Source organism: Phalacrocorax aristotelis, chromosome 10 (genome assembly GCF_949628215.1).
Source record: "Phalacrocorax aristotelis chromosome 10, bGulAri2.1, whole genome shotgun sequence".
In the NCBI taxonomy this organism is placed as follows: domain Eukaryota; kingdom Metazoa; phylum Chordata; class Aves; order Suliformes; family Phalacrocoracidae; genus Phalacrocorax; species Phalacrocorax aristotelis.
Genome location: NC_134285.1, coordinates 12,285,079 through 12,303,856, shown reverse-complemented (window position 1 = coordinate 12,303,856; position 18,778 = coordinate 12,285,079). Strand labels below are relative to the sequence as shown.

The 18,778-nt window shown below is 41.7% G+C and overlaps 1 protein-coding gene across 1 annotated transcript; it reads left to right on the top strand.

Moving 5' to 3' along the window:
• Positions 1 to 5,106: 5,106 nt before the first annotated feature.
• LOC142062619 (group 10 secretory phospholipase A2-like) lies at positions 5,107 to 18,701 on the top strand. Its single transcript, XM_075105268.1, has 4 exons — positions 5,107 to 5,525; positions 11,677 to 11,842; positions 15,709 to 15,815; positions 18,384 to 18,701. The coding sequence occupies exons 1-4, from the start codon at positions 5,189 to 5,191 to the stop codon at positions 18,527 to 18,529; spliced, it is 756 nt and encodes a 251-aa protein (XP_074961369.1). The 5' UTR covers positions 5,107 to 5,188; the 3' UTR covers positions 18,530 to 18,701.
• Positions 18,702 to 18,778: the final 77 nt, after the last annotated feature.

The window sequence follows — 18,778 nt, the reverse complement described above, 5'->3', positions numbered from 1 at the left end:
TAGTATGTCAGTGCCTTTCTTAAAACAAGACACAGAACTCCAGATGTAGTCTCACAAGTGTCAAACAGAGGGGAAGAATCTCTTCCCTCCAAACCTACCAGTTATACTCAGCCCAGTATGCAGCCAGACACATTTGCTGCAAGAGGACACTGTTGACTCACATTCAACTTGCCCACCATGACCCGGCAGCCACTTTTCTACAAAGCTGCTCTCTATTCAGTTGGTACCCAACATGGCCTACTGCATGAGTTTATGCCAGCCCAGATGCAGGGCTTTGCATTTGCCTTCACTGAACTTCATGAGGTCCCTAACAGCTCATTTTCCAGTCCGACTAGGTCCATCTGAGTAGGAGCCCTTCCTTCCAGTGTATCAACCACTCGCTCCAATTTGGTATCACCCACAAACTTGCTGAGAGGTCACTCTATCCCATCATTCTGGTCATTACATCAGCCATTTCAAGAATTCAAGTTGATGTAACCTGTATAAAAGAAAGCAATTCAAACATCCTTCCAGAGATATGCTACAGATTTCAAATTTTGTTTTAAAAAACCACAGGACTTGCATTGCTAAGTCTCTTCTTCTCTAGACATAAAAAGTAGCCCTAGGTTCCACAAGAAGCAGGCCCTGGGTCTTTTTTTTGGGTGTAAATGCTGAAACGTAGCACTTGACTTACAAAGTGTAAGAAATCTGGAAGGCAGAATTGACTGTCAAAACTTAAGAACTAAGCAAGCCAGAAATTATTTATAGAGTCCTTCCCCAGAATCTTCCAGTCTGTGGTTTTGCTCAAAGAGAGATGATAGATTTCCATGTTGTAAACATGGACAGAATTGCATCAGTATATACATGGTACTCCAAGAACATGCTTGCAATGTTGTTATTTGCCTGGGTAATTGCATGCATGGGATGCACTTTGCAGTAGTAGCCATTATACTTAGGGAGCAGAGGGAAGAACCTGGAACAGAACAAAACAAAACCAAGAAAAGACAGATGAAAAAAGAAAACTGTAGGAGTAGTTTAGCTCCTCTGCATAAATTATAACTGTAAACCAGTTTGAAGAACATTTATGTAATAACCACCTTTCCAGCACACAACTGCCTGTTATGGGCAGCTATGTGCTAGCACAGTATTCTTTGCAGAACGGACAGAATAACATTGCTGCCAACAGGCATATAAAGGACAATGCTACAAACATGGCTCCCAAAATTCTCTCAGAGCATGTTACGCTACTCATCGGCTTACTATTCCCAAAGACATTACAAGTTATACTACAGGCTGGTCTAGTCTTAAAGTTGGATTTTGTTCTGTATGCTAGATTTAGATTTGAGATAATAACCAGTACATTGGAAAATTCTATAAAACAGCTTAGCAGAATGTTTTCTGATCGTCCGTGTGGAGCTTGTCTTTCCAAACTATGCTCTATAACTCCCTCAGTTTTTGGATCATCCCCAACAACATGAGCTGAAGAAAACGTTGGTGAGCAGGAAGCACTGGTTGTGAAAAGGAACTAAGAGAAGAGGGAAAGGCATGAAAGAGAAGAAAGCTGGACAAACCTCTAAAAATTGGAACAAAGGCACTGAATGTTTCCAAATACTTGCATAAGTAAGGCTGGGGATTTTTTTATCATGATAAAGAAGTTGCTTGTATACTACCTAGACATTCAGTATCTGAAGAAACACACTTGTAAGGGATGTATTCCAGGCCAAACCTGTGTCCCAACCCAATGCTTAAGAACACATGGGGTAGCTTAGGCACTTATGCCAAGTATAGTGATCAAGTAAATACAGTCAGCTGACTTATTGCTGGGAAGCAGCTCTTCAGTTCTCATCATTCTGATACCTTCACAATGAGGCATGTGTATGCGTTGCTTATTTCCTTCCAGGAGTCGGTGCCACAGAACAACCCAGTTTGGGACTTAAGCTGGGATGTAGAACACCAAGGTGCAGTTCCCCAGTGCTGCTACAGCCATTGTATAACACCTTGAGCAAATCACCCTGCCTCCATTCCCATCTCTAACAATGGGAAAATAATCTCTTTCACCATTCTTTATTAGTTCATTAATTCAGTGGGGTAGCAAATATGTCATATAGCTTAACTGTCACATGCTTAATGCAGAAGGATTCTAATTTTTTAGGACTTCACTTAGATACCTACAGACCCTACTACTTCTGCACTCATCATCATTACTACGCATCTTCATAACAGCTAAGAGCAGAGTATATATAAATTTGACCAAGGTAGGTGGTCAGTGCTTTTTCATTTCTCAGTAAAAATAACTGCTCTTACTAAATAAGAAGTGTTAATGGAACCAACTTCTATTACTAGAAAAATACATCTTTGCAGCTGTTTAGTCAGCAGTAAATAAACTGTTACAGTGCTCTCACAATCACTACCTTCACCTGCTCACAGGGAAGTAGATAACTTGCACTTATGTTAACTATATTTTAGACTATTCTAGCACCTTCCATAAACATTTTGGATTAATATACACTATCATCTTCCTGCATGTACAGAATCACAGACACTGAGAGACCAGGCTCTTATGACTAATTTAACAATTTTGCCCATGATATTGTTATTCTGTGAGAATGTTCCTCAGTACAACTATGTGTCTCAATTATATTAATCTATTCTTCAGATTTAAAAACAACTTAATTAAAACAACCATCGAGCACATGCAACCTCATTTGAGAAAGCATATTTGAAAAGCAAATGCTTCTCCCCACCCATGCACAGCTCCCGTTGACAAAAAGAAAGAATTCATCAGTAAGAAGGAAAAGGCCATTTGTCACAGATTACTTACACCAGTTACCAAATGCTTCAGATAAAAGGAACACTATGGAAAGCAAATATGACAGGTCTGCACTGCCACATAAGTTTTTATTTAGAAAATTAAAGGGAATTTTAAATCTTGTAAAAAAAATCCATACTAACTTCCAATCTGTTACTAGTGTATTTTCTTAGTCATATGCCATGGCAATTAACTGGACAACCTAACTCCCCCTCAGTAGAAGTATTTCCGTCTATCAGATTTCTCTCCCCAGCCCAAAATCACTAGGTGTCCTCCTTTGAACTTTTACTACAACTCGTAGGAAATAGAACTCCTGGCTTGCATTCCTTGCCTCATCACTTCATATAGTGTTTGTCATGTCACATCTTTGTCTACTTTCTATTAGAAGCAGCTCTAGTCTGAACATTTCAGTCTGATTTGATTTTTCATTGGTCTTAAGATTACTTTCCTTCCTTCAAAGAAAAACTAACCACGTGTACTAATCCAGCATCAAGTGCACTAACACGTTGCATCAGTCAGTCTCCTGCAGAACAAACATGAAATGTAATTCCTGTTGCTCCCCTGGGTACTGTTTTCATTGTCATATCCAATGGTATGCTGGATGGGATACTGTTCAACTGGAAATTTCACTAAACTGCTGTTGAACACTATTAAAACATTCTAATAGGTGTGACTTATTGACCGGAAGAGTCAGTAGACAAATGCATTATAAGCGACAGTATGAAAATAGAGTAACAGTAATTAGTGATGTGACTCCATGAGTAACAGGAAAATTGCTTTGACCCAGTTGATGGCAGTAGCAACAAAATCTTAAACAAATTTCTAAAAAACCTATCCCAAATAGATGGTTTTTCTATTACAATTTGTGCATTACCGAGACTTCTCAGGGTCACTGACAACATTTGTTTGCCACAGATCCTATTTTGCTGGTATTCTAGTCCTTCTCTGTTGGGAAGCACAGTGGTACCTGTGGTCCACTCTCTTCACAACACTCAAAAGCCTAGCTGGCCGCGTTATCATAGCATGGTGTGTCAGAAGCTACTTGGTGTCGATCAGCAGGAAGTCACAGTCACACAGCAAGCCTCCAACCACTTTCGTCCCTTTGCAGAATACAAGCTCTGAAGCTGGAAACCCTGCTTACCCCTGGTTTGTCAAGTTCATACCATGATCCCTTCTGCTTGTTCAAGCACTGTGCAGTTTTGACCATGCTAACATACCATTTCTGGTGTTCTGCATGTAGTTGCACAAAGGTGTATCAGGTGTACAAAGGCATATCAATATCCTACCTTAAATAGATGTGCTTCCACATTTATCCTCTGCCACCCTAACTTCAGTGCCAACACAAACATTTCATAGAGTGTGGATTAAAGGACATAACAAAACCAAATCCAATCTGTCTGTGCATGCTTTTTGTCTTTTGGAATCAGACCACATACAATTTTCTGCATCTCTTCTGACTAAAAAGGAAGGATATAATGCAGATATCAGAGCATTCTAATACAAAAGTAGAATTACCCTTCAGTATGCACATGAAAAAACATTTTATTTCTTTGATGAAAATACCATTCACTACAAAAAAACCTACCAGCTGCTCTCCAATAGTTAGATGACATGACCAAGAACAAGTTTTTGTTAAATTCCATAAAAAAGCCTTTGTTTTTATCTTTCCTTCGTTATCCTAGTAGCGTAGACCTCAGTGGGATCCAGTGGGGTCATATCCTCTTATATAACAATGCCAAAAATAAAAGAAAACAAAGCAAAAAACACACACAAAAAATCGATACCCAAAATTTCAGCGCTTTTGATTGTTTGAACACTGGTTTCAGTGCAATAATCTGATGAAATACTTGGAATGTATGAGCAAGGAAAAATCACATAAAAGCAAACGGTATTGTCTGTGTGTTGAGAGAGGCAATGAAACTGTGATTGCAATATGGCATCTAGTTGTAGGTTTTACAAAATAATAGAAGGGTTGGAAAGGGAATGGAAGAACTACAGGAAGATTACACAATGTACAAAAAAATAGTGTAAGACTCTGTTTTGGTTGAGGGAAGGTTAAAAAGTTATTTTGATCAAGTTACAAATATCCATAACCAGTGTAGGAGTTGATTGCTCTTTAGTCCTCTAAGAAAAGAGGCAACTGGGAGATGAAGCTTGGCAAATTCAGATTACAGGTACAGCACATGTATTCAGCACCGGTTATAATTAACCACTAGAATAACGTACAGCACAGTTCACTGCCGTCTAAAGTCTTCAGATCTGGATTAAATTGTCCAGGAAGTGCTGTAATTCACAGAGAAATTAAAGCTACCACAGCAGGAACGTCCAGGAGGAGCGGAGTGGAGGCCCTTCATCAGAGGCCAGCAGACAACCCGACTCCAGGGTTCCCTCTGCCTCTGCATGTGTCCGTGTGTCTGCGCCCCAACCGCCCGAATGACAGGTCCCAGCGCTCCCCAGGTCTTCCAGCGGCAGCTCCTCCCTTCTGGCCGGATGGACAGCACAGCGTGGTCTTCAGCTCCGGCTCCGGGGGACCTGGCTCGGGGCAGAAAGCAGCCTTTTATAGGCGGCACGCAGCTGCTGCGGCTCACACCGCCACAGTGCGCTCCCGCAGCAAGGCGCCGCTGCCCGGAGCCCTCCGCGCTGCCCATGGGACCCCGCCGCCCGGCGCTGCCCCCGCGGCCGCCCCTCCGGCCGCTGCTGCTGCTGCTGCTGCTGCTGCTGCTGCTGCCGCCCGGCGGTGAGTAGAGCGGGGCCGGGGCTCAGCCTGGGGCAGGCGGGTCTGCGGCGGCGGCGGGCGAGCGGCGCGCCGGGAGCCGGCCCTCCCTTCCCGGCGGGGAAGCTCCGTACCCTGAGGGCTGGGGCTTCGCTGCGCCTGGGGGAGGGCAGGAGGAGCGGGGAGAGAGGAAGGAGCGTTAGGAGAGGTGATCGTGGCAAGTGACTACCTTCGCCATTTGAAAATAAGTACTTAGAAAGATTGTCTAACGCACTTGGGCAGAATTGGGTAGAACTCGCCCAAAGGGACGGTACGGAGCTGCCGGCTGCGAGCTGTCGGCTGCCGCTGCACTGACAGCCCATCCCCTCCTCAGCTTCCATGGGCAGCGCGGGAGTGCCGGAGGGTCTCACCTTACTTTTTAAAAGTTCATCAATAACGTGCAAGTGTGTTAAAAAGTTCAGTATTTAACATGGGATTGGAAATTGCGCGTCTAATAATAATCTTTCTACAAAGCCAACACATTTACCCACACTCTTCTTGTGGGCATTAGAGCTATCTCGGAGCACTGAAGTTACAAAGCAGTTCAAAAGCTAGGAACTGCTAGAACCGAGGTTGCCTACAAAACCATAACTGGGTTATCCTGAAAGAATGAGTCAGTCTTTATGAATAAGTTATGATGTGAGAACGTAATTAAAGGACCCCTGCCTCATACCTGAGTATAGCCAACTACTCACTTTGCAAGTATTTAATTTTATTTTTTTTTTTGGGTCTCCTATGTCCTATTTATTAAGCAGTATTAAAGACCAGTTGTAATAATTTACAGTCCATTTCCTCATAGGTTTTCTGAGGTATTCATCAGTAGAGTATCTGAATGTACTTATTTCTTTCATACTTCTGTGAAACTACATCATCACCACTCTTTTTCAGATAGGTAGGTGGGCTGACACAAAAGAGCATCCACTAATTTTAAGTTCCTGTGGTAAAACGTTAGAACCAGATTTTAACTATGACTACTTAAAATTTATGTGGAACTTCAACTACTCAATGCCTGGCTCTCACTAAGTATTGCAGTAATTTGGTACTCCAGCCCCAGGCAATCAGCAGGCTGGGAGCATACTGTTAGTAAACATTGATAGGCATTGTTTTAAAGTGATTAAACTAACCTCATGCTGAACCTTTGTGACAGCTGTAAGGATAAAATCCAGTTTTCCAGAATAGCATTCAGCTGCTTTAATTAAGAGATTCTCTTTTGTCTTCTTGCACTTTTTAAATACATTCCTACACTGCTTGCAGATTCACCAAACCAAATCTTGCAAATAGAAGGGTCCTAAGGACGAGAGGCTCAATTCTTTCTTAAAACAGATTCTGTGCACAGAATGAGGCAGGGTCTGGGGGTGGGGAAAGGCAATCGCATGATTAAACACCATAAGGTAAGGTGCTTGCATAATAGGGCCAACTTAAGGTCCCACCAAGCTCACTGCCCCAATTCTACTTCCTGACCTCTGCATGCCCCTATTATTCCTTCTGCATTTTGATCATCCTCTAGCCTTCATCTTTTGCACGGCACAAACCCCAGCAAGAACATTAAGGGAAGCAATGGAAGACTGTTTCACTGCTTCTGCCAGACGAGACTGATTGTTACAGAGAGCCTGGCTTTGGTCCGGTAGCTCTGAGTCAGGCATCGCAGTCACCCATTCCGTGGGCAGTGAGGAGGAAGGGAAATGCAATTTACCTGTTTCTCAATGCTTGGTCCACAGTATCAAAACAGGCAAATTTATCCTTTCAAAAAATTTACACGTGACCACAGTTTGTGGAAATAGCACATCAGCAGTCTGGGCAACAAGACGAGGCAAAAAATGCCATTCCTGATGGCTTATGAAACAAGAGGAAAAAAATCTAAGAAAAAAAACCCCCAAGTATCTGTAATGCATACAGTTCAGAGGTTTCCACTTCTGGCAAGATCTTGGAGATGCATCAGAAAGTCTGCTTATTCCCAAGTTTCAAGTTCTGAACTACTGGAGCACTATGACTATACAAAGGAAATATCACTACAGAACACCTTAAACATATTTATACATGGTCAGTTGCCAAGGGGAGCTGCTCCAGAGCCAGCCCAGCCCACAGCGGAGCGGCAGGTCTCAGTGCACGGGGGGGTTCCCGAGGCTGGGAAGCACCGCAGCAGCGGAAAGACCCACTGGGAGCCAGCAGCTCTCGTGGGAGATGCTGACAAGGCCTGGGCATTTTCAGAGCAATTGTGGGAGATCTGAATGTGCTATAAAGGAAAGGAAGGGTCAGTTGCTGAGGGGAACCACTCTGGAGCTGGCCCGATCTGTCTGTTCAGAAGGGACAGGTGAGGAAGGAGGGGTGGAGGCGTTGTCCTTTGCACCAAGAAATGGATAGACTGTGAAGAGCTGTCTCTGAAGAATAGCCATGAGTGGGTTGAAAGCATATGGGTAAGAATCAGAGACTGAGGCAACAAAGGGAACCTTGTGGGTGGTGTCGACCACAGGCTGCCCGATCAAGGGGAGCCTGCTGACGAAGCCTTCTTACTCCAGCTACAGGAGGCATCATGCTCGCAGGCTCTCGTCCTGCTGGGGGACTTAAACCACCCCGACATCCGAAAAAGCAGGACAGTGAGCTGTAGGCAATCCAGGAGACTCCTGGAATGCATTGAGGATAATTTCTTTACCCAGGTAATAGACAGCCCTACCAGAGGGGATGCAATACTGGACCTGTTGGTCACCAATGCAAGTGAGCTAATCAGTGACATCAAGACTGGAGGCAGCCTGGGCTGCAGTGATCATGCACTGATGGAGTTCACAGTCCTGAGGGACATGGGTCGGGCAAAGAGTCAAGTCAGGACCCTGACTTTTAGGAAAGCAAACTTCCAGCTCTTCAAGGAGTTAGTCAATAGAAGCCCCTGGGAAACTGCCCTCAGGGACAAGGGAACAGAAGAAAGCTGGCAGATCTTTAAAAACACTTTCCATAGAGTCTAAGAGCTCTCAATACACAGGTGTAAGAAATCAGGAAAGGAAGGCAAGAGACCAGCATTGATGAATTGAGACCTGCTGGTCAAACTAAAGGGCAAAAAGGAAATGCACTGGCAGTGGATGCAGGGACACGTATCCTGGGAAGAGCCTAGGGATGCTGCCCAGTTGTGTAGGGATGGGGTCAGGAAGGCCAAGCTGGAGCTGAACTTGGCAAGGGGTGCAAATATAAGAAGGGCTTCTATAGGCATGCAGGCAGAAAAGGAAAGTCAAAGAAAGCGTACACCCCACCCCCCTGATGAGCAAGACTGGCAAATTGATAACAACAGAGAAGGAAAGGCTGAGGTACTCAACAACTTCTTTTCCTCAGTCTTTTCTGACAGCCTCTCTTCTGACACCTCTCGAGTGGATGGACTGCAAGATGGGAGCTAGGGGAACAAAATCCCTCCCACTATAAGGGAAGATAAGGTTCATGACCACTTGAGGAACCTGAATATACGCAAGTCTATGGGACCTGACATGATGCATCCCAGCGTCCTGAGGGAATTGGCTGATGTAGTTGCCAAGCCACTCTCCATGATATTTGAAAAGTCGTGGCAGTCAGGGGAAGTCCCTGGGGACTAGAAAAAGGGAAACATTTGCTGCCATTCTTAAAAATGGCAGCAAGGAGGGCCCAGGGAACTACCGTCCTGTCAGCCTCACTTCTGTGCCTGGGAAAATCATGGAACAGATCCTCCTAGAAGCTATGCTAAGGCACATGGAAGACAGGGAGATGATTTGAGGCAGCCAGCATGGCTTCACCAAGGGCAAGTCCTGCCTGACCAACCTAATGGCCTTCTGTGATGGATTGATGACATCAGTGGACAAGATTTATGGATGTCATCTATCTGGACTTCTGTAAGGCCTTTGACACAGTCCCCCACAGCATCCTTCTCTCTAAATGGAGAGATATGGATCTGATGGGCAGACTTGTTCAGTCAACAACGAATTGGTTGGATAGCTGCATCCAGAGGGTAGTGGTCAATGGCTTGATGTCGAGATGGAGACTGATGACGAGTGGTGTCCCTCAGGGATCCATACTGCGACCAGTACTGTTTGATATCTTCATCAATGACATAGTGGCATTGAGTGCACCCTCAGCAAGTTTGTAGATGACACCAAGCTGAGCAGTGCACTTGACACACCAGGACAGGATGTCATCCAGAGGGACCTAGACAAGCGGGAGAGGTGGGCCTGTGAGAACCTCATGAGGTTCAACAAGGCCACACGCAGGGTCCTGCACCTGGGCTGGGGCAACCCCCGTACCAATACAGGCTGGGGGACAAAGGGATTCGGAGCAGCCCTACAGAGAAGAACCTGGGGCTGCTGGTGGATGAAAAGCTAGACATGAGCCGACAATGCGCGCTTGCAGCCCAGAAGGCCAACTGTATCCTGGGCTGAATCAAAAGCAGCGTGGCCAGCAAGCTGAGGGAGGTGATTCTGCCCCTCTACTCTGCTTGGTGAGACCCCACCTGGAGTGCTGCGTCCAGCTCTGGAGCCCTCAACACAGAAAGGACATGAATCTGTTGGAGCAGGTCCAGAGGAGGCCACAAAAATGATCCAAGGGCTGGAGCACCTCTCCTGTGAAGACAGGCTGAGAGGGTTGGGGTTGTTCAGCCTGGAGAAGAGAAGGCTGCGGGGAGACCTTAATAGCAGCCTTCCAGTACCTCAAGGGGGCCTATAAGAAAGATGGGGGCAATCTCTTTGGCAAAGCCTGTTGTGACAGGACATGGGGTAATGGTTTTAAACTAAACGAGGGTAGATTTAGACTGGATATGAGGAAGAGGTTTGTTTTGGGCTTTTATTTTTTTTAACAATGATGGTGATGTAACATGAACAGATTGCACAGAAAGGTGGTAGATGCCCCATCCCTGGAAACATTCAAGGCCAGGCTGGATGGGGCTCTGAGCAACCTGATCTAGTTGAAGATGTTCCTGCTAATTGCAGGGGAGTTGGACTAGATGACCTCCAAAAGTCCCTTCCAACCCAAACTATTCTAGAATTCTATGATTCTATGAAAAAGCCATGCTATTAATTTTCTACAGTCACCAGGTATTTCTTAGTGAAGTGATTTCATGAGGCGTTTAAATCCCTTTGTTTCATGAAATTACAAGTGCTGGAGGTCACCAGTATCCCATGCGTTTCAAGTTACTCAACTGTGCTGGGAACAACATTCTCCTGGCAGACCTTCCATTAACTGGTTATAGTTAATCATATAACCTATTATAATATGTTGGTCTATTAGTCTATTATAATAGATTATATGATTATACAGATTATATGCAAACTGTATAATCATATAGTTATTCTGTAGGAAAATAAATATCAAAGTCTTCAATTACAAAGTCTAACTATTTTTTCTGCTGTCTCTCTCACAAATATTATCAGTTATTAAAGCTTAATGTTTTTCCCAACCTGTATCCAGTACTGGGAGTTAAGGTTTATAAACTGTCCTCATACCAAAATAAATCATTAGTTTAATTAGTAAGACAACTCTAATCAGCAGCCTCCTGCTAATTTGCCTTCTGCTAATTTGTTTTGCACTCATCCAGCTTCTTAAAAATTGCTGCAAATGGCTTGGAGCCTGCACTGCAAGGAAATGCTGCCTATTATCATTCAGGGTCTTTGATGCGTTAGCTCAACCTGAAGGATTACACGAAGCCCTAAGAAAAGTAATCTGGTGTCTCAATATTTATCTGCTGCCCTGGACTTACTGCTTTAGTACTGACATAGGATGATTAAGTTCCTAAATAGAGTCTTGTAAATCATAGAGGGCATATTTGTTCAAATGTAAAGCATTATATTCTACAAAATAACATGGGAAAAATTGCATGTTATGATAAGGAGAAAATACTGCAATGCTTAGGGCATCTAATCTTAGCAGATTAGTGGACCTAGAGTACAGGACGCATGCTTACCCTTGCCAGTTTCAAGACTGGAAATGACGGAAGTCTGCCATTGTATACTGCCTTGACGGGAGGAAACCACTGCAACTATTCAGAATGCCATTCAGATTCTGATCACTATAGATTGGTGTAAAAAGCGATGGGGTCAAGCAGTGTGGCCCCAAAGCATCAAAAAGAAAACTGTATTATTTTCAAGGACTGACATGTCTGATTCAATAAGAAAATAAAGGTTTTCTTCCACAGTTTATCAAGGCACTTTTGGAAAAGCCCATTTTAGAAATCGAAGAGGAATTCTTGAATTAGCTGGAGCCATTAGATGTACTACAGGACGATCTCCTTTTGCCTACCTACGTTATGGATGCTACTGTGGTCTGGGAGGAAGAGGATGGCCCAAGGACAGAGTGGACTGGTAAGAGTAACTATTTTTCTGAGTAATTAAGTGCTGAATGTATGCAGATGACAGAGTAAAAGGACTAAAATATTAGGCCTTTTTAATATCAGTGAGGGAACTGAGTTTAAACACACCTCAGACAGCTAAGAAACTCTGAAACATTAAAATTGTGTTACTCTAGATGTACATGAGTCTTGCCTTTAACGCAAAACTTATTGCATTAACGCTGGATTCACAGTACAATTAAGTTTCTTTGCTGTTGCTGTTTGGCCAAGAGCTGAAGAACTAAAGTGTTCTTGGAGAAGCTTAAAAGCTCGTACATTCAAGTTATCTATAAAAATAAAACAAAAAATTAAAAAAAGTTGCAACTGAAAAATCTTGATTCTATTGCTATTCACACCATTTTATTAGTATTCAAAGTAATACATTAAAATTATGCAAAATTAAACCTGTTAAAGGTTCAAATATATAACATTCAAATATATAAAGAAATATATATAGTAATATAGCTATATTCAAATATATAAAAGTTCAAAGCAACTTTTGAATAAAAGGGATTATGAGTTGTTACTAAAATAATTCTAAAAACAGACCTTTGTATTTATTACTAAATCTCAGCATATTGACTACCATCACTTTAATTTATAATTGAAAGTTAGCTGGCAGGAAGATGATTTTCTGGTAACAGTAGTTAAATAAAGGGTTTATATTTTCAAGTTTATCATTATACTGATACATTTCCCCACCGTATGTGACATCTCAAGGTTTGATGTATCGGACACGTATATTTTAAATTAAAAGGAAAACAAACATCTGATACTCACCTTTAGGGCAGAATACATGGAAAGTTCAAACCTGATTTTTTAAATAAAAATTCTAGTCGTGATTAGACCTAAAACTTTTAGAATCTCTACCCACATATTTCAAGTTTCTGTATGTGTAATCTGTTGTTTAAATAAAGACAATTTTGTAGAATGTAATTGCTATTTTAATGACTGGGAACACATACAATATGAAGGGAGCGTTATTAGTTCTGGTCATCTGTATACCTAAAGATAATGATGGAGAATCTGCAGTTTGCCAATTTTTCATTGTAGGCCATTTTTTCACTTTGTGGAAGTCCCACTGTAGGAAGATGCTGCTTCTTCACATATTTGTGGTCTGGGTTTCAATAGCTACAGAATTTTAAGAATAGGCCAGAAGTGAGTGTATTTACTCTACTGCATTTGAACAGAACCAAGAATTGCACCAATTGAATGTAGAGGCAAAGATTCTAAGCAAGTTTGATTTCTTAAACTTTTGAGCTATACAGTGGGCTGTTTACGTTCAGAATTAGGTCCAAAACCAAGTTAAGTGAAAATGCAGAAATACTTAATCTGTAGTAAGAATGTCTGTAATGGAATTATTCAAATAATCGTTACTGCAATTTAGGTGTTTGCCTGCCACTTATAAACTTTCAAAAGGAGACATATATTGCTTTCATACGATAAAATGTAAAATCCTTAAGCATCTACTTTCATTTAAAATGCTTAAAAAAGGACTAAAGTGAATCTAAAAATTTTTGTAAACATATAAAGAGTCTGGATAGAGGCCTATCAGTAGCTGTGTTCCCCAGGGGTCTGTGCTGGGTCCAGTCCTGATCAATATATTCATCAGTGACCTGGATGATGGGATAGAGCGTAACCTCAGCAAGTTCTCTGATGATACCAAGCTGGGAGGAGTGGCTGATACACCAGAAGGCTGTGCTGCCATCCAGTGAGACCTGCACAAGCTGGAGAGCTGGGCTGAGGGGGAACCTGGTGAGATTCAACAAAAGCCAGTGCAAGGCCCTGCACCTGGGGAGGAACAACCCCAGGCACCAGCACAGGCTGGGGGTGACCTGCTGGACAGCAGCTCTGCCGAGAAGGACCCGGGAGTGCTGGTGGGCAGCAGGTTGACCCTGAGCCAGCAATGTGCCCTTGTGGCCAAGAAGGCCAACAATATCCCAGGTTGCATAAAAAGGAGTGTGGCCAGCAGGTCGAGAGAGGTTATCTTCCCCCTCTACTCTGCCCTAGTGAGACCACATTTGGAGTACTGTGTCCAGTTCTGGGCCCCCCAGGTTAAGAAGGACAGGGAACTGCTTGAGGAAGTCCAGCAGAGAGCTACCACGATGACCGGGGGGCTGGAGCATCTCCCTTATGCGCAAAGGCTGAGAGGCTTGGGTTTGTTCAGCCTGGAGAAGAGAAGACTGAGAGGGGATCTCATCAATACCTGTAAATATCTATAGGGTGGATGTCAGGATGATGGGACTAGGCTCTTTTCAATAGTGCCCAATGACAGGACAAGGGTCAATGGGCACAAGTTGGAACACAGGAAGTTCCACCTCAACATGAGAAAAAACTTCTTTCCTGTGAGGGTGCCAGAGCAGTGGCACAGGCTGCCCAGGGACGTTGTGGAGTCCCTTCCCTGGAGACATTCAAACCCACCTGGATGCGTTCCTGTGCCCCCTGCTCTGGGTGTGCCTGCTCAAGCAGGGGGGTTGGACGAGATGATCTCCAGAGGTCCCTTCCAACTCCTACCATTCTGTGAGCAACTGTGATAGACTACAGCACTATAGCAAAAGAAGCCATACTTCCTGGTGCCTTAGTACTGCTAAAAGACCCATGGGAAGTAATTTTTTTTATTATTTCTACACACGAAACAGATGTACTGAGCTCCTTCACAGGCACGTGATGTTCAACTGTTCCATACTGCAGGATCTTTAAATGGAAATTCATGTGGATTTACCAAGTAATTATTTAATAAGCATAGGAAAAAACCCAGTAATTGCAAGTGAGAGCTCACAGCATTAACTTTTTCTATTGCAGACACAAATTCCTCAGGCAATCTAAACATCATCCAAATATCATGTGCCTACTGTAATATGAGGGTTTTAGGCTACCAGGAGGAAACTAAATGACTAAATGCAAAGAGCTCACAGATACATCGTGTTCTTCCACTGAGTCAAAAATAGAAGAGTATGGTTAGTTTGCAGCAAAAACTTACAAGCTATCTAATTTCAGATCCTTGTTACCTCCCCCACTTGCTATTCTGGGCTTGCAAAGACTCTACAACAGAAGAATAATTCTTTTTTTAAGCATTAAAATATGCCATTGATGCTTACCTGTACTGTTCAGGTCCACAATGCAATAGAAAGTCTACTGAATTCATTGTCCCAATTATGACAATTTTGAAATCATCATTTTAGGCAATTTCCCACGATTTAGGCAATTTTCTCACGATACTGAGCAAACAGTTTTAGTTATATTATGCCATTAAGCAGCACCCATGGCTATTTATTCCTGAATATTTCATTGGCTCTCAGCTTTTCTGCCACTGTCTTTTAATACAGACTTTGCTGTAAGACAACATTTATGATAGTATGCTATGGCCTAACTAATCTTCTTGCCCTTCCCCTATTTGTAAACTGTTACAATAGCATCAATAATTGCCAGAAAAATACAACATTGTTTATCTGACAGACTACTCTGGCATTTAGTCTTTTCCTTGGAAGGGATTAGAAGGGAGGCATACCCACCTAAAAGGTTATTGTGTTTAAAACTGAGAATGCTTTAAAGATTCCTCTTATTTTCATCTATGAGGAATTTCAACTAGATCAATGTGTATCAGACATTTTCCTCACCACTGATTACATGAAAAAGTAATAATTTTTTCCAGGTGATCTATAAAACAATTGCCTTGCTTTGATTCCTGCGCAGATAACTGTACATTCGCATATGCTGTTTGATTATTTCACAGCCTGTGAAATGTAGCCATGTAATAACATGCTGATAAAAACCATCCCGATTATGTGACCACAAATCACCTCAGATGAATTAAGGCAAGCCCATTTCTCTTACTCTCAGGTGCTGCTTTAACCATGACTGCTGCTATGGTAAGGCAGAACAAGCTGGTTGTCATCCAAAGACGGAAAGCTACCACTGGGAATGTGAAGACAATGCTGCTGTGTGCGGTGAGTGAACAGTTCTCGTTCTTGGTTGGTGGGGTTTTGGTTTTGTTTTCTTTTTTACTTCTACTGATTGTCTCATTGACTTCACAGAAAGACATTTTCTTAATTAACAGTAAAATTCTTATCTTACCACCCTTCCTTTTGTGACTTTTTTGCCAGGGTAAGCTGTGCCTTCTAAAAGCACAGCTATGCCAACCAATGAATGCAATTTCTTCTTCTTAATCCCTACAAACTGACATACATAAGCAAACAAAGTTCTGATCTACGAGCTTCTATTACCCTTTCAGAAAACACTACTAAAAAACCCCCTCTTTTTACTCAGCACTTACATACGCTGAGGAACCCATGTTATTCTATTCCCTGCAGGTCTCCAATTGGGAGAGCTACTATAAACAGGAGGCAAGAAAATTACAACTGTTTAAAAAGGACCCTTTTTATACTTAGCAGAAAATATTTCACACCATTTGTAAGTTTATGATGGACAAATATTTTGGCATACTGGTTGCGCATCCCACTGCTAGTGGCTACAATTTATGAGTTAATTCACAATTACAACTTACAATTTCAAACACTGAGGTAGTAAAATATTTGATGAGTATGTTTATTTATGTAACATGTCCACAAGCCAGAAAATTTTAATTTGAAAATATTTACATAATTAGTGTACAAGTTGTAACAGATGGCTGACCACATCCTGATAAATTTTGTTCAGTTGCTCCAAAATATGGATGCAATACACTTGCTATGCTATAGTATAAAAAAGAAGGACAAAGCGATATCAAAGAAAGAAACAAAAAACATTTAACAGGAAAAAGCAGCATTTCTTTTTTGTTATAATAAAAAATAAAACATTATTTGTTCACAATTCCCTAAGTTTTAGCAAATATTTTCCAATACACTTCAATGGCTTTTTGAAACTATAACTTCTCACAAGCACCCAAAACCTGCAGGTTTTTTTTCTTGTTGTTGTTAGGTTTGGTTTGGTTTTGTTTTTTAAATCAGGTACTACTTTGAAGTTACTTTGCATGTAATTCTATGCTATTACCTAGAATGCAAATCAGCTTATGAATTGGTTATTATGTGCACCACAAAAATACAGACCTTATATAAACATGCTTACAACAAGTCTGAGTTTCTGACTACCACAGTTTAAAGGCAACACAGTAGGCCATTCAGAGAAAACACAAACCCCTGTCGTTTCATAACTCAATTTAGAATTTGCCTGACCTGAAATCAAAGTTTTTGACAGTATTTCCTTTCCTCTTTTTCATTCAACCTTTACTTTGCCCAAGTGTCTGCCTCATGCAGAATCTCTACTTGCTAATTTCCTCCTTTGCTCCTGAAGTACTAAGCATCTCCTCTCTCAAACTACCTGATTAACTGAGACATTACAGTCCACCTATATTTGGCTGTAAAGGTTCTGCTCCTATTCCAGTCCAGAAGCTGATAATATTTTAAAATACTGGCCAAGATAGTAGGCATGTCATCAAGAAACAAAGCTGAAACGAAGTCCCTGGAGTACAATGGAGAAGATTAAGTTTGGAGCAGTAACAAGAGAAGGAAAAGGAATAGTTCTCCTCAGTCAATATTTTTTTTTTATTCTATCATGTTGTTTATGCTACTTATACTGTTTATTAGTTCTTTGGGTAGCTAGTTGCAGCATCAACGTATATACATTACAAACATTTCCATTTCATTGCAGAATTTGTCTTCATTCACAAAACCGAACGCTTGTTCTGCTCGTAGACAAGTCTCAAGCAGAGATTCAGTTAAGCTTTCAAAATGTTAAATGCTCAGACAAAATATGATCAAGGATTTTTCAGTTTACAGACAGTCGCAGAGAGAAAAAACACACATTTCTGGGTTGGCACAATAAAACCAAAATATATTGCTGTAGAAGAAATGTTCATGCCAAGAAGAAACCTTGACGCCAAGAAATATGTTAAGTTATAACACTAAAATTATAAACCAAGTATGGCCAAACATAGATTTTATCGTCCTTAAACACACTTGACTGAAGTTCTTACTGAATGCCTTAATAAAGGTGGGTGGTTTAAACTGAACATAGAACATCTTCGCACCCCTTATTTCACATCTATAATTTTAATGCTACATCCTTCAGTAGATTAAAGCATATATGAAATGGAAAGTATCTTCCCAAACTCAGGTGTTGCTAGAGCAACAGGGCAGACAGGGAGGGTCACATACCACTTTTTAGAGAGGAATCGGTTGTCAGCGTTCCTTTGTTAAAGAAGGTGAAGAAGAGTATTTAAGTCTTCATCTAATTATTATATTCCCACCTAACAAGATAGTTCCGCTGTTTATCAACTGTTGCTAAACCAAACCATGCTTGCACATTCTCTGTTGCCGAGATGTCCTGTCACGGAGCTCTGCCTAAAGAACACGAAAGAACTGGAAGTCTTACTAGAGCTCAGTACAGTTTCTATTGCACTTAAAATATAAGAGCCATTTATATGGCAAACATGGTACATAAGGTAGCAATTCTTGGTATTCCATTTGGTATTTTTAATTACTTCAGACTAACATAAAACTTACTGTGTTTTCTTTCAGAATCACTAGAAGATGAGTGTCAAAAAATGGCATGTGAATGTGACCGTGAAGCTGCCAAATGTTTTTCTAAAGCCCCCTATCACACAAAATACCTTTTGTGGCCAGACTTTATGTGTGGTGAGATTCAGCCTTTGTGTAGATATTAGCTACACAGCATCAGTCTTTATGAAAACTCTGTATGTATTTAAATCTAAAATAACTTTTTTTTTTTGTCACAGTAGTGACCACAAATGATTTTCCCCTTTCTTGATCCTCCTTTCTGTTACCTCAGCACCTTCACCCCAGAATGGCCAAAATAAATGTTTATCCTCTTATTTACCTTCTAGAGTGCATGGACTAAAAGCAAGTTTGTCAGTTCTGTGTAAGCTTTTATTGACTAAGTAGGAATTTGAGTT

Excerpts from the sequence above, each read along its gene's own strand:
- LOC142062619 (XM_075105268.1), top strand. The coding sequence starts at position 5,189 with ATGTGTCCGTGTGTCTGCGCCCCAACCGCCCGAATGACAGGTCCCAGC. Across the intron at positions 5,526-11,676 it reads GCTGCTGCTGCCGCCCGGCG|TTTATCAAGGCACTTTTGGA; the intron begins GTGAGTAGAGCG and ends TTTCTTCCACAG. Across the intron at positions 11,843-15,708 it reads CCCAAGGACAGAGTGGACTG|GTGCTGCTTTAACCATGACT; the intron begins GTAAGAGTAACT and ends TCTTACTCTCAG.